This window comes from Elephas maximus, chromosome 1 (genome assembly GCF_024166365.1).
Source record: "Elephas maximus indicus isolate mEleMax1 chromosome 1, mEleMax1 primary haplotype, whole genome shotgun sequence".
Taxonomy (NCBI): domain Eukaryota; kingdom Metazoa; phylum Chordata; class Mammalia; order Proboscidea; family Elephantidae; genus Elephas; species Elephas maximus.
This window is the reverse complement of record NC_064819.1, coordinates 146,877,471-146,892,192: the sequence shown is the minus strand read 5'-3', so window position 1 is coordinate 146,892,192 and position 14,722 is coordinate 146,877,471. Positions and strand designations below refer to the sequence as shown.

Below are 14,722 nucleotides of genomic sequence, written 5' to 3'. Positions count from 1 at the left end.
ACTGGCACACAAGCCAAAGTGGGATGAAATTAGGCAAACACTTTGTAGATAATAAGCCATTTACATTTTTGTGGATAAGGATCCAACTAAGAATACTGGTATTATTATCCTTACTATCATTAACTAAGTGACATAACTAGCCCAGACACAGCATTATGTGTACATTAATTACTCTTGTGACTTCATCATTATGAATCACTATGATCCCTCTGCCATTACAGGCAGGGTCAAGTTTTGCTAAAAAACTCAAAATAGGGGTTTAAAATTTTGAGCAAGAAGTTCTGTGTTCTTATTTTAAACTAGATTTAGAATTCATCGTCAATAATGAATGAATACTTGGTCTGTCACCTGCGTGCTAGCATCATGAAAGGAAGCAACGTTATTCATATTGTGAATTCGTAACTGCAATTTGATTTTTGACATTAACTGTGGGCTTTGGACTTCTCTTTAATCAATCAGCTTCACTGGTTAAATTGATACTTTTTATTAACTTACGGTAAGTAGTTTTCAAATAATATAACACAAGAACATGGAGGTAACATTACAATTGCATTGTTGGAAAGTTAAAAGGCTTGTTTCACTATTAGATGAAAATTCTGGAGCTGGTTTCTCATAGAGGATGCTAAACTGCCACCTGCCCTTTTATTTTGGTCTTATTAACAGAAATAGTGAAATAACAAGCACGGGTTTCTAAGTAGCCTCCTAGGATTCCAAATTTTTGCTTTCAATACCAAATAACATCTGAAAAACATGCTCGCTTTTATGCTTTTTGAGAAATTCTAAGAACTGGCCCAGATTCATGTGATAGTCATTCCTTAATCCGTAGTCACCGTGGGCTTCAAGGAGTAATTCTTCAAAAGAATGGAAAAGACGTAGATCTTCCCCATTTCCTTCAGTTTCGATACTTTCAGCATGCTTACACGAAATGTGTTTCCAATTGGGATACCTAATTGTGTGCCAGAATTCCTCACAGTGCTCTTTGAAGCCCTCTATACAGATTATACCAGGCTTTCCTGTCATGCAAAACCCAGTCACACCTAACTTTCTCCCAACATCCAAAATCTTCTTCCTTAGGTCCTGCTGATATATATGGTGGCTGTAGATCCACATTCGGCGGAACGTGTTCTTGACTTGCTTTTCTTGGGCAGATGGTTCATAAACATGCTTTTTGTTCAAGACATAGGATGCGCTATTGTCCTGTATCCACTGGATTGCTGCACACACACAAAGCTCACCTGCATCAAAGGTCTTTATATAAGAAGTGAGACTTTTGTTGAGAAGTAGCTGCTGCTGCCTGTCAAGCTCAGATGACCGTCCAAACAGCTGCAATGCTGCATAGGGGTAGCTGTGAGGCATGATTACTTGTAAATCAATTTTCACCTTAAAATAAAAATCAAATATTTAAGCACCATAAAATCACATGTTAGTTTATCAATGGTAACTGCTTTTGATAGTTATTGCTACTACTATTAGTTATGTGTGAGAGACTGTACTAAGTACTTTTTATAAACTATTCCTTCCAATTATGCAATCATTCTTTCAAATATTTATTGAAAACCACCATGTGCCAGGTACCCTGTGCTAGGACAGAGAGATGATGAAGCTGTACACTATTTCTGCCTTCCATGAAGTCTATAGTAAAGGAGACAGAAACTAAGTAAATAATCACACTCATCAAATATTTAATTCCAATTGTGAGAAGCATTACCATGGAAAGGTACAAGGTTCCATGGAAATGTGTAACCAGAGGGACTGAATCCAGTCCGGGATCCAGGGAGGCACCTCTGAGGGAATGGCAATTGAAAGATAAGTAGGAAATAGAAAGGTGATTTTCAAATGTCCATTCCACATGGTACCTATGTTATACTAAAGTTGCTGGAAACAAAGGGATCAATTGAAGCTGAAGGCAGATTCATTTTTAGTGTTCAGATTTTGTATAGTTGTTTTCTGTGTTATGGTGCCATTAAATATTCAATCACCCATTAAAAGCCAGTTTTGCAAAAGGCAAAATTAAGATTTGTGAAATTTACCATGATATATGTATAAGGTAGTCCATACTTCAGCAGTTGGATTGGTAAGAAACTGGATGTATGAACAGAATAATAATGGTAGTCTAAGACTGCAAGATGTTTTTAATAAAAATACTAGGCACATTTGATAAAAAATGTGTACATATTTATATAAAACCCAGAATACCTATTAAAGATAATTTACAGGCCATCTTATATTTTGCATTATATGTTGTAGCTTTTGTTGCTTTAAAAGAAGAAAGGAAATATATTTTGCTTTCAAACAAGTTAAAGAAATATTGCACGTCTGGAATATTCTCTATTTGTGTCCTGACCAGGAAGCTCCCCTTCCAGGCGTTTGGGTTAGGCAACGCTTAAAACAATTCAGGGCACCCACCTTGGGCTCCTCAATCTGGAGTGCAATCACAAATTCGATTTTTGGTGGCAGAGCCTCTCTTTTGCCTTCCAAGTATCTCTTTATATGCGTCAGGGCATTTACATCTTCGAGCTTTATTTCTCCTTGGTTAGGAAACATAGAAAACAGCATTTCCATCTCTAGCAGCTGAAGCTGAAGGCATTCTTTCACTGAAGCAGACATGCTGCCTCGAATCAACCTTCCCGGAAGCCTGGGAAACTCCCAGGGATATTGGGTTTGTCAGCGTCAGCGGCGTCCAGCGGAATTTCCGGAAGGTACCTTATACGTGGAAGCAGTTCTGCTGGAGCGTTTTGCAGCAAGAGCTGTGGGCACAAATCAGGACAATTACACCCTTCTGCTTTATCCCCTGACCCCAAAATTTAGTACACAAGCATTCTTTCGAGATACTTTGTTAAAGTACGGATTCCCAGCCTCCCCACCAACCCGGTTCCCGGCCCTGACACAGGAATCTTCATTTTCAACCCCCAGAAAGCCCACTGCCATCGAGTCGATTCCGACTCATAGCGACCCTACAGGACAGAATAGAACTGCCCCATAGAGTTTCCACGGAGCGCCTAGTGGATTTGAACTGCCGACCTCTTGGTTAGCAGCCGTAGCACTTAACCACTACGCCACCAGGGTTTCCTCACTTTCAACAGATGTCCTAAATTATTCCGTTGTGTGTGGTCTGCAGGAGTCGGGAGTCACCAGGACAGCAACCGGTTTGGTTTGTTTTTGTGGTGTGTGGTTTTTTTTTTTACTCCACAAACCGGGGCTCTGGGAAAGGCAGGGAGCCCGGTTCCGAATCCCACCGGGGTCCCAGGCCTGGACTGAGCTGCGATGCGGCAGGGCGGCCCGGCCACGCGCGCCCTGCTGCCCACAACGGCTCAAGCTGGAGCGGACCAGTCGCCGCCCCTCGGGTTCCTCCGGGGAGGGCCTTCCCACCTCTGCTGGGAGCCACAGCGTCCTGACCGCACGCCGGGAGCGCGGGACGACTCGCATCCGGCCTCTGCTCTGAGGGGCCCGGGGAAACCGACAGGTAAATAACGGAAATGACGTTTATTGCGAGCTCAGGGGAGGGCTGGCCCGGGAAGGCTGCCGGGAGTTAAAGATTTGGGAGATCAAGAATCGAGGGGGGTGAGAAAAGCCGGGCTGGTGCTCACTGTGGCCGAGACCCCAAATTAGGGCTCGTTTCCCTGGTCCAGGACCACGGGGACCCCGTCTTCCCAGTACCAGGGCGCCTGCCTCCCCTTGAGGCCCAAGTTTGGAGGCATGATCTGCGTATCTGCTGGCCGCAGTGCTCTGAGGGCCCCCGACCCTTGCTCCCCATCCGAGGTTCACTGCGGGGCGGCTCGCTCTAGAGCCTCAGGTCTCACCCTTCCAGGTCAATCAATGGAAACACCCACAGAGCATGCTCAACAAGAACCGCAGTTCCGCAGGCGCTCTTGCCGCGGGATGGGCGGGGAGGCCGGGGCGGGGCCAGCAGACCCTCCTCCGCCATGATTGGTTGGGGGGCGTGGCCACAGGCCGGAAGCCACGCAGGGACACGTCTGCGGGTTCTGAGCATTGGGGTCTGGTTCTCCGCGCGGTGGAGGCGAAGGGTAGTCCTGGCAGAGGTGAGTGGGCCCTGAGGTTTGGAGTCGAGATTGGGGGCGTTCCGGTCCAAAGCGGTTCGGGGGAGATCAGGCTGGCGGAATCCTTTGCCCAACCGACAGCTAGCAGGCAGATTAATTACTGAGCCATGGACCGCTCGCAAGACACACCCACCCTCCACTGCGCCTCGGGACCTGGTGAGTCTGGCCCGAGGGCCTCGCTTTGGGGGATCTTGCCCACCGGCCTGCGTGAGGCCTCACTGTTGGGTGCCAGGATAGAGAGAAGGGGGAGAAGAGAGGAACAAACGGTTTCGAAGATTGAATGGAGAGCAAGGGGGTACTTTTTTTTTTAGAGTGGACACTGGGTTTGGAGAATATACTTTTTAAAGCATTGGTATGCTCATTGAATTTAGCTTTCAGGGCCTGAAAGACATTTAGGGATGGTAACATTTTATTCTAACTTTTTTTTTTTCTTAAAACACTTTGTGGATTCAGCAGGGCTAGTTTACGCTCTTATGAATAATCTTAATACATTACCGAGTGGTCAGTTTTTTAAAAAACGTTTTCATGCTTTTGAAACAGATTTGATCACTTTGTACCGAAATAGACTTGCCGCTTGCTAGCTTTTTCTAACTGAACAAAGACAAACTTTTTTCGCCCATCATTTCCTTTAACCTCTGTTCATCGATGCAGTGAAGGACAGTAAAAAAAAAGAAGGTAATGTTAGACTTGTTAGGGTAGAGCGACAGCTTTTGAAGCAGAAGGTCCTTGAAATTTTTATTATGTGTGAAAGTTATTCCGTAATTTTGTAGACATGGATTTAGACGCCATTACAAAATACTCTGCATTACATGCCAAGCCCTATGGACTCATTCTTCAATATGGGACTGCTGGATTTCGAACAAAGGCAGAACATCTCGATCATGTCATGTTTCGAATGGGATTATTGGCTGTCCTGAGGTCAAAACAGACAAAATCTACGATAGGAGTCATGGTAACTGCGTCACATAATCCTGAGGTAATGCGTTTAGTACCCTGACAGAGCAAACCTTTATAAGACCTGAGCAGTCTGACCCAAAGTACACATTCTAATTCTAGGAATGTGCCTTCTCAGTATTATGTGTCTTTGGGTTTGTAACAGCTTTTTCTAAATAGAGTGGTCATTTAGCTCATGACTCTTTAGGGTGTGGAAAGAAGTGAAACACTGTCATTTTTTGGAGTGTGTCCATATTGGAGAAATGACAGAATGTTTTTCCAAGTTAGTTGTATTGAGACAGTATTAGTAATAAAAGAGTGTTCCTTCTGTTAGAAGTGATGAAAGAGATTGAGGACAGGAGTGGGAAGGGAGGGAAGGGCAAATTTGAAAAGACAACACATTTCGAATATTTTCAGGCTGGTTTTCTATAGCTAAGGAGTAGTTTCCTATCCTGAATGAGCAGCCAAACAAGTGGCTCCAGGGATCCAAAAATGAGTTTTGGGCAAAATATTGATGAGGCTCGGTTGTTCTTGCTTTCCTAAAAAGTTTATATTCAAATTTTCTCTTGTATTTTATTATGCACTACCCATAGTTCACTAATACATGGTTTCAATAATACGCTTTTTTGTGATGCTAGGGCATCAGATTGTTACCTTTATAGCAAAATTAGCTGCAAGTTAAAGCTTTGTAAGTTAGTGAAGGATTGTAACCTCTGCCTTCCCCTAAACAAGAAGGCACTGCTTGTGTGATACTAAATGTGTGATCATGATAGATGTGTGAGTATCTAAATGTAAAAATCACTGTAATTGATCGGTGACTTGTAGGAAGTATCCCAGATTTGTTTGTTTGAGAAATACAAACCTAGTTCAGAACCATTCTGAACTGTTTCCTTCAGGTGGCATTCACTCCCAACTGTACTTTTCTTTCCTGGAATTTGAGCAGAGCAGAGTTGGGAGTCGGTTTTCAGCTTCTGTGCCACTCACTGGTTGGCAGGGTGGCCAGTATGTTCTTGAAGTCAGAGTTATAGGGAGAATGCTCTCTAGGTGCCTTCAGTCTGCTCCATTTGTGCCCTAGTCAGTTAATTGATAGTGCCAGGGTAGCAAGGTGGATGTTAGATTTACAAGTCAGATAGACTTTTAATATCAGCAGTGATACTTATTAGCTGTATGAGCATGAGCAAATTACCTAAGCCTCTCTAAATCTGTTTTTTTGTAGTACGATTGATAAGTGTGTCATGAGGATTTAATGAGATGATGCGTATAAAATGCTCAGCCCAGTGCCTGGTTTTCAATTTGCGGTCACCGTTGAAGCTGCTCTGCCATTACTATCCTTTGTTGGGGGGAAAAACAGTATGAGTTCTACTTCTTCAGCTCATTGCTCATGAATACGCGCAGATTGCTTATTGTTGTTTTTCTTTTAAGGAAGACAATGGTGTAAAATTGGTTGATCCTTTGGGTGAAATGTTGGCACCATCCTGGGAGGAACATGCCACCTGTTTGGCAAATGCTGAGGAGCAGGATATACAGAGAGTGCTGATTGACATTGGTGAGAAAGAAGCAGTGAATTTGCAACAAGATGCCTTCGTAGTTATTGGTAGAGATACCAGGTGAGCATCACAGTCATTGGTAGAGATATCAGGTGAGCATCATAGTTATTGGTAGAGACACCAGGTGAGCATAGAAGCTACCTGGTGAAGGCAGTTTGGGAAAAGCGATGTGAATGATTGCATCCATTTTAGTACCCAAGATGAATGAAAAGAATTAAGTAGAGTTGAATTGCCTTGAGTGGCTTGTCAATCTACCTGACTTTTCTAATAGGATGTAGGAGTAAGTCACGTGGCTGGGTGGCACAAATGGTTAAGTGCTCGTCTGTTAACCGACTGGCAGTTTGAACCTACCCAGAGGTGCCTATGAAACGGGCCTGGCAGTCTCCTTGTGAAAGATCACAGCCTTATAAACCCTATGGAGCACGGTTCTAATATGCACATGGGGTCACCATAAGTTGAACGAGACTCCATGGCAACTAAGAACAACAGCAACAGGAGGGAGTCACTATTGCAGGATGAATTTTGGAATCAGACTCTGGTGAATCCCAACTCTTAACACTTACTATATTTTTGGAGCTTCTGGTTCCTCAGTTGTAAGATGTTGATGATAGGCCTATCACAGGGTTTTTATGAGGATTAAATGAAATAATGTATGCAAAAAACCTATTTACTGGTATGTGGGAGGAACTTAATGCCTCCCCAGCCTGCCCACTCCCGCCAACGTCCGTAGGTTTATTTTCCTCTAGAGCAAGTACAAAACCAAACCAAACCCACTGCCATTGAGTTGATTCCAACTCATAGCGACCCTATAGGACAAAGTAAAACTGCCCCATAGGGTTTCCAAGGCTGTAATCTTTACGGAAGCAGACTGCCACATCTTTCTCCCACAGAGTGGCTGGTGGTTTTAAACCACTGACCTTTCGGTTAGTGGCCAAGCACTTTAACCAGTGTACCACCATGCTGTTAACTCCAGGGATTTACTTTATAATCTGTATTATTATTGGTTGATTTCAATATTTATATCATTGTCCCATACTGGAGTTCACTGGAAGATATTAACAACCTATATTATTTTCTACACATTGGTCGTATTTGGCAGCTTTTGCCTTCCTTTACATTTTTTTTTGTTTTGTTTTTAAAATAAAGTTTTAGATTAAAAGTGCCTTCTCTTTTGCATGAGATCTGGTTTATTCAGAAATTCTTTCAAAACAAAATTTCTGTTCAGTCTCCCAGTGCTTGAATTGTTTTTTAAAACCCTTTCTTGTGTTACCAGAGTGGTCTTTCAGATACCATTGATTGCAGATTATGGATAGCAGAAATAGCCAAGTGACTTAAGCTCTGAAAAGCCATCCCACATGTATTTTGCTCTTACTTCTTAACTAATTTAAACAATATAGAACATCTTTTTCTACTAGGCAGTTATGTAATCTATTTTCAGGTATATAAAAATAATTTGGACTTTTAAAAATGAAAAATTGGTTATGCACCCTTGGTAGTTAGTACCCAGTACTGCATATTGCAGCTTAACATTGTTACTGTTCTTTGACAACATTAATGTCATTACAGTCAAACTTGGAAGAAAAAAGTGTTTGAGGTAGTGGGTTAGTGTATCTTTTTATATCTATTTTCTAAATTCATCTAAATGTCAAAATATTTCCAAGAGATATATTCTGAAAGCTACTGGAAAATACTTATAGTTTACCTGTACCTTTTCAGAGTTTACAGGAGCCTTGGTGGAGCAGTGGTTAAAGCACTCAGCTGCTAACCAAAAGGTCAGCAGTTTGAACCCACCAGCTGCCCCATGGGAGAAGGATGTGACAATCTGCTTCAGTGAAGATTTATAGCCTTGGAAATCCTATAGGATGGCTCTGCTGTGTCTTACAGGATTGCCATGGGTTGGATTCGACTTGGCAATGGGTTTTTAGGTTTCATTTAAAATACAGTGAACTTATTGTCTTGAAATTTGCAGCATATATCTACATTTTCGTTCAGAACAAGCAACTCTATTGGTTTTCTTTCTTTACTAGACCCAGCAGTGAGAAACTTTCACAGTCTGTGATAGATGGCATAACTATCTTGGGAGGTCAGTTCCATGGTAAGTAGTTATCCTGAGCTGTAAGTTAATCTTAAAAAATCGTTTTAAAAAATTGCAAAAGTTTAATACATATTTGTTTTTTAAAAGTTTCAAAATATAGATAAAAAAGTATAAAAAATGAACTATCAGATATACTAACGTTTTTAAAGTAACCTTTTTTATGGGCACGCATATTTTGTTTTCAACTTGATGGCAATGGGTGTAGGGTATGGGAGTACTATAAGAGATGTAGGTAGGAAATTCTGATCTTATATGTCTTCCTTTAGTAAGGGAATAAACCCTTGAAGATGCTCATATTGGGGAATTTTTGTCAACGTTTAGGTATTGCTAATAGCTGATGGGCTGTGGAATCAGCTGTTGCCTGTTACATAGGATGGGAAATACCTTTGGCCTATCTGTAATCACAGTTTTTAGTGACAGGTGGCTCTTCGAAATACAAGACAAGGAAGACTAGGATTCTCATATCAGTACTGTCCCTGGTTAAGGTAGTGACTCCACTATCTTGTGGTGAATATTTTCCTAGTGTCAGCTCTTTCATATTAAAACAAAAAACAAAAAAAACCCTTGACCTTTTGAACCTTCTTTCTAGCTCCTGCTGTGTTCAGTTCCTTCAGTTTAGTACGACCTCTTAGATAATTCTGATTGTTATTGTTAGGTACCATTGAGTTGGTTCAGCCTCATAGTGACCCGAAGTACAACAGAATGAAACCTTGCCCAGTCCTGCACCATTCTCACAGTCATTGCTTTGCTTGAGCCCATTGTTGCAGCCATTGTGTCAGTCCATCTTGTTGAGGGTTTGCTGACCCTATATTTACCAAGCATGATGTCCTTCTCCAGGGACTGATCCCTCTTGATAACGTATCTAAAGTATGTGAGACCATCTCAAGAATAGATTTGATATCTGGAACACTAATGACCACAGACCAGTTGAGTTGTGGAATGACATCAAGGACATCATACGTGAAGAAAGCAAGAGGTCATTAAAAAGACAGGAGAGAAAGAAAAAAACAAAATGGATATCAGAAGAGACTCTGAAACTCGCTCTTAAATGTCGAATAGCTAAAGCAAATGGAAGAAATGATGAAGTAAAAGAGCTGAACAGGTTTCAAAGGGCAGCTCAAGAAGATAAAGTATTATAATGTCAAGTGCAAAGACCCAGAGTTGGAAAACCGGAAGGGGAGAACATGCTTGGCATTTCTCAAGCTGAAAGAACTAAAGAAAAAATTCAGCCTCGAGTTGCAATATTGAAGGATTTTACAGGCAAAAGACAAAACGATGCAGGAAGCATCAAAAGAAGATGGAAAGAATACACAGAGTCACTATACCAAAAAGAATTGGTCACTGTTTAACCATTTCAGAAGGTAGCATATGATCAGGAACCGAGGGTACTGAAGGAACATGTCCAAGTTGCACTGAAGGCATTGGTGAAAAACAAGGCTTCAGAAAATGATGGAATACCCAGCTGAGATGTTTCAACAAACGGACGTAGCACTGGAAGTGCTCATTCATTTATAGCAAGAAATTTGGAAGACAGCTTCCTGGCCAGCTGCCTGGAAGAGATCCATATTTATGCCTATTTTAAAGAAAGGTGATCCAACTGAATGTGGAAATTATTGAACAGTATCATTAATATGACATGCAAGTAAAATTTTGCTGAAGATCATTCATAAGTGGTTATAGCAGTACATCGATAGGGAACTGTCAGGAATTGAAGCCAAATTCAGAAGAGCACGTGGAACAAGGGATATCATTACTGATGCCAGATGGATCCTGGCTGAAAGCAGAGGATACCAGAAAGATGTTTTCCTGTGTTCTCTTGTCTATGCAAGAGCATTCAACTGTGTGGATCATGACAAATTATGGATGACATTGTGAAGAATGGGAATCCCAGAACACTTAATTGTGCTCATGAGGAACCTGTAAATAGATCAAGAGGCAGTCATTCGAACAGAACAAAGGGATACTGTGTGGTTTAAAGTCAGGTGTGTGTCAAGGTTGTATCCTTTCACCATACTTACTCAGTCTGTATGCTGAGCAAATAATCTGAGAAGCTGGACTATATGAAGAAGAATGGGGCATCAAGATAGGAGGAAGACCCATTAAAAATCTGTGATATGCAAATGACACAACCCTGCCTCCTGAAAGTGAAGAGAACTTAAGATCAAAGACTACAGCCTTCAGTGTCGGTTACACTTCATCATAAAGAAAACAAAAGTCCTCACAACTGGACCAACAAGAATCATCATGATAAATGGAGAAAAGATTGAAGTTGTCAAGGATTTCATTTTACTTGGATTCACAATCAACACCCTTGGAAGGAGCAGTCAGGAAATCAAAAGATGCGTTACATTGGGCAAATCTGCTGCAAAAGACCTCTTTAAAAGTGTTAAAAAGCAATGTTGTTACTTTGAAGACTAAGGTGCATTTGACCCAAGCCATGGTGTTTCAGTTGCCTCATAGGCATGAGAAAGCTGGATGATGAATAAGGAAGACAGAAGGAGAACTGACGCCTTTGAATTGTGGTGTTGGTGAAGAATATTGAATATACCATGGACTGCCAAAAGAACAAACATCTGTTTTGGAAGAAGTATAGTCAGAATGCTCCTTAAAAGCAAAGATGGCAAGACTACATCTCACATACTTTGGACATGCTATCAGAAGGAACCAGTCCCTGGAGAAGGACATCATGCTTGATAATGTAAAGGGTCAGCGTTTATGCTGAACTAGATGGATTGACATAGTGGCTGCAATAACAGGCTCAAGCATCACAGCGATTGTGAGGATGGCGAAGGACTGGGCAGTGTTTCATTCTGTTGTACATAGGGTTGCTGTGAATCAGAACTAATTCAGCTGCACCTAACAGCAGCAACAACAACCCTGCCACCTCATCTTTGGTTTTGGGCAAATGTTGCCCTTTTGGTCTCATATAGTTGATTGTTCTAAGTACATTCTTCATGGGTGTTACTGTTTAGTTTATAGCCCCTCTATTATTTGGTTGAAAGGAGGCCTCTGGAAGTGTCTTCAGTTTCAAGTTAGCAGGTTGTCTCAGGGCAGTAGTCTTGGGGGTTCCTCCAGTCTCTTTCAGACCAGTAAGTATGGTCTTTTTTTTTTTTCTTTTTTTTCATATTTTTTACCAATTTTAACCAGGGCCTTCTAATATAGTCCCAGTCAGAGTGGTCGGTATTGGTGGCCGGGCACCATCTAGTTCTGGTCTCAGAGGAGGTTGTTCATGTGGACCATTAGTCCTTTGGACTAATTCCTTTCTTGGTTCTTTGGTTTTCTTCGTACTCCTTTGCTCCAGAGGGGGAGACACCAACAGTTGTTTCTTAAATGGCCACTTGCAAGCTTTTAAGACCCCAGATGCTACTTACCAGACAAGGACATAGAACGTTATTTTTATGAATTGCGTTTTGCCAGTTGACCTAGATGTCCCCAGAGACTGTGGTCCTTAGCTTTCAAGTCCAGTGTCTAAGTAGTTTCTATAATTGTGCCCCATATGTGCTCCATTATTATATGCATGCAGCATTTACAAATACGTACGTAGAAGTAGTTAAAACCATAATGATATATGTATGCAGGTGTACTCCTGTATGACCTCCTTCACCTATTTAGTGTATCTACTGAGAAATTACTGTTGTTGCAGGAATATATATGTCAATAGCATTTGCCACATTTGCCCTTTTTTCTTGTGCACCTCTCAGAGTCTCCTTTACCTTGATCACGTTGTGCTGACTTCCCACATATTGTGTATTGCTTTTCCCTTCACCAGGATTAACACTTGTCTACTCTCTATTTAGTGACTTTTTCCTCTCCCTCTCATCCTTGGTAACCATCAAAGAATGTTTTTTTCTGTGTCTAAACTTGTTCCTGACTTTTTATAATAGTGGTCTCTTATAATATTTGTCCTTTTGAGATTGACTTATTTCATACAGCATAATGTCTTCTAGATTCATTCATGTTGTAAGATGATTCATGGTTATTCTTTATGGTTGCATAGTATTCCATTGTGTATATATATATACACACCAGTTTGTTTATCCATTCATCCGTTGATGGGCATTTAGGTTGTTTCCATTTTTTTTGCTATTGTGAATGATGCTGCAGTGAACATGGGTATGCATATGTCTATTTGTATTTGGCTCTTATTTCTCTAGAATATATACCTAGGAGTGGAATTGCCAGATCATATGGTATCTCTGTTTCTAGCTTTTTAAGGAAGCACCATACCATTTACCATAGTGTTTGTACCATTCCTATTCCCACCAGCAGTGTAAGAGTTCCATTCTACCCACATTCTTGCCAACATTTGTTGTTTTCTGTGTTTTTGATGAGTGCCATTATTGCCAGGATGAAATGGTATCTCATTGTAATTTTGATTTGCATCTCTCTAATTGTGGCACAGCAGTTAAGAGTTGTGGCTGCTAACCAAAAGATCTGCAGTTCGAATCCACCAGTCACTCCTTGGAAATCCTACGGGGCAGTTTTACTCTGTCTTGTAGGATTTCTATGAGTTGGAACTGACTCAATGGCAGCGGGTTTTTAAAAATTTTTTTATGGCTAATGATCACAAGCATCTCTTCATGTGTTTGTTAGCTGTCTAAGTGCCTTTTTTGGTAAGGGTCTGTTCATGTTCTTTGCCCATTTTTCAACAGGATTCTTTGTCTTCCTGTTGTTGAGGTGTTGAAGTTTTCTATAAATTTTAGAGATTAGACCCTTTTCAGGTATGTCGTAGCCAAAAATTTTTTCCCAGTCTGTAGATTCTCTTTTTATTCTTTTGGTGAAGACTTTTGATGAGCATAAGCATTTAATTTTAGGTGATCCCAGTTGTGTAGTTTATCTTCTGCTGTTTGTGCATTTTTAGTTATGTTTGGTGTTCTATTTATACCATGTATTAGAGCCCCTAACATTGTCCCTTTGTTTTCTTACATAATCTTTATTGTTTTACATTTTAAATTTATGGCTTTGATAGATTCTAAGTTAGCTTTTATGTATGGTATGAGGTATTGGTCTTGTTTCATTTTTCTTCAAATGGATAGCCAGTTTTGACAGTACCATTTGTTAAAGAGACTTTCTCTTCCTCATTTAATGGGCTTCAACCTTTTTTTGAAGATCAGCAGTCCATAGGTGGATGGATTTACTTCTAGGTTCTCAATTCTGCTCCATTGGTCTGTGTGTCTGTTGTACCGGTACCAGACTACTGTGGCTGTATAGTAGGTTCTCAGATTGGAGAGTGTGAGGTCTCCCATTTTGTTGTTGTTCTTCAATAATGCATTATCTGGGGCATCTTTCCTTTCCACAGAAAGCTGGTGATTAGTTTTTCCATCTCATTAAAGAACGTTGTTGGAATTTGGTTCAGGGTTGCATTATATTTGTACATCGCGTAGGGTAGTATTGACATTTCAGTTTTAAGTCTTCCTATCTATTAAAAAACAAAAAAATTAGCATGGTATATTTTTCCATTTATGTAGGTCTGTTGTGGTTTCTTGTAGTAGTGTTTTGTAGTTTCCTTTGTATTAAGTCTTTCATGTCCCTAGTTAGATTTATTCCTAAGTATTTATCTTTTGGGGGCTATTGTAAATGGTATCGTTTTCCTTATTTCCTTTCCAAAGTTCTATTTGTTAGTGTAGAGGAATCCAACTGATTTTTATATGTTAGTCTCATACCCTGCCACTTTGCTGAATCCTTCTATTAGTTCTGGTAGCTTTTTTGTCTTGATTTTGGCTCTTCTTTATTGATGTGTGCATTGTTTGCTATAAATTGACCCTTGAGTACTGCTTTTCCTGTGTCCCAAAGGTTTTGGTATATTGTGTTTTCACTCTCATTTGATTCTAGGAATTTTTAAATTTCATTTTGTGCATTCTCTGGGGTTTTCTGTGTACTGTATGATCATGTCATCTGTGAATAGGGATAGTTTTACTTCTTCCTACCAATTTGGATGCCCTTTATTTCCCTTTCTTGCCTTATTGCTCTAGCTGGGACTTTCAGTACAATAATGAATAAGAGTAGTAATAGAGGACATCCTTGTCTAGTTTCTGTTCTCAAGGAGAATGCTTTCAGTCTCTCCATTGAGAATGTCTTCTGTTGGTTTT

At 40.7% G+C, this 14,722-nt stretch overlaps 2 protein-coding genes across 6 annotated transcripts in view; one reads left to right on the top strand and one right to left on the bottom strand.

The window, feature by feature from the left end:
- Positions 1 to 496: 496 nt before the first annotated feature.
- Positions 497 to 3,836, bottom strand: RWDD2A (RWD domain containing 2A). Of its 3 annotated transcripts, none has more exons than XM_049896423.1 (3): positions 3,801 to 3,836; positions 2,407 to 2,747; positions 497 to 1,380 (listed from the first exon to the last, which is right to left on the bottom strand). In XM_049896423.1, the coding sequence occupies exons 2-3, from the start codon at positions 2,605 to 2,607 to the stop codon at positions 703 to 705; spliced, it is 879 nt and encodes a 292-aa protein (XP_049752380.1). In that variant the 5' UTR covers positions 2,608 to 2,747; positions 3,801 to 3,836; the 3' UTR covers positions 497 to 702. The 3 variants fall into 3 exon arrangements, with proteins under 3 accessions (XP_049752380.1, XP_049752374.1, XP_049752368.1); XM_049896417.1 differs by lacking the exon at positions 3,801 to 3,836 and adding an exon at positions 3,370 to 3,788; XM_049896411.1 differs by lacking the exon at positions 3,801 to 3,836 and adding an exon at positions 3,075 to 3,165.
- The window catches only part of PGM3 (phosphoglucomutase 3), a 30,938-nt gene continuing 19,409 nt past the window's right edge, over positions 3,194 to 14,722 (top strand). The window contains exons 1-4 of one of the 3 annotated variants that reach the window (XM_049896270.1): positions 3,194 to 3,463; positions 4,829 to 5,034; positions 6,414 to 6,598; positions 8,566 to 8,633. In XM_049896270.1, coding sequence (XP_049752227.1) covers positions 3,265 to 3,463; positions 4,829 to 5,034; positions 6,414 to 6,598; positions 8,566 to 8,633 — 658 coding nt within the window. In that variant the 5' untranslated portion in view covers positions 3,194 to 3,264. Of the gene's footprint in view, positions 3,464 to 3,960; positions 4,215 to 4,828; positions 5,035 to 6,413; positions 6,599 to 8,565; positions 8,634 to 14,722 lie in introns of those variants that run through there. The other 2 variants (XM_049896279.1, XM_049896289.1) reach the window with 2 other exon arrangements.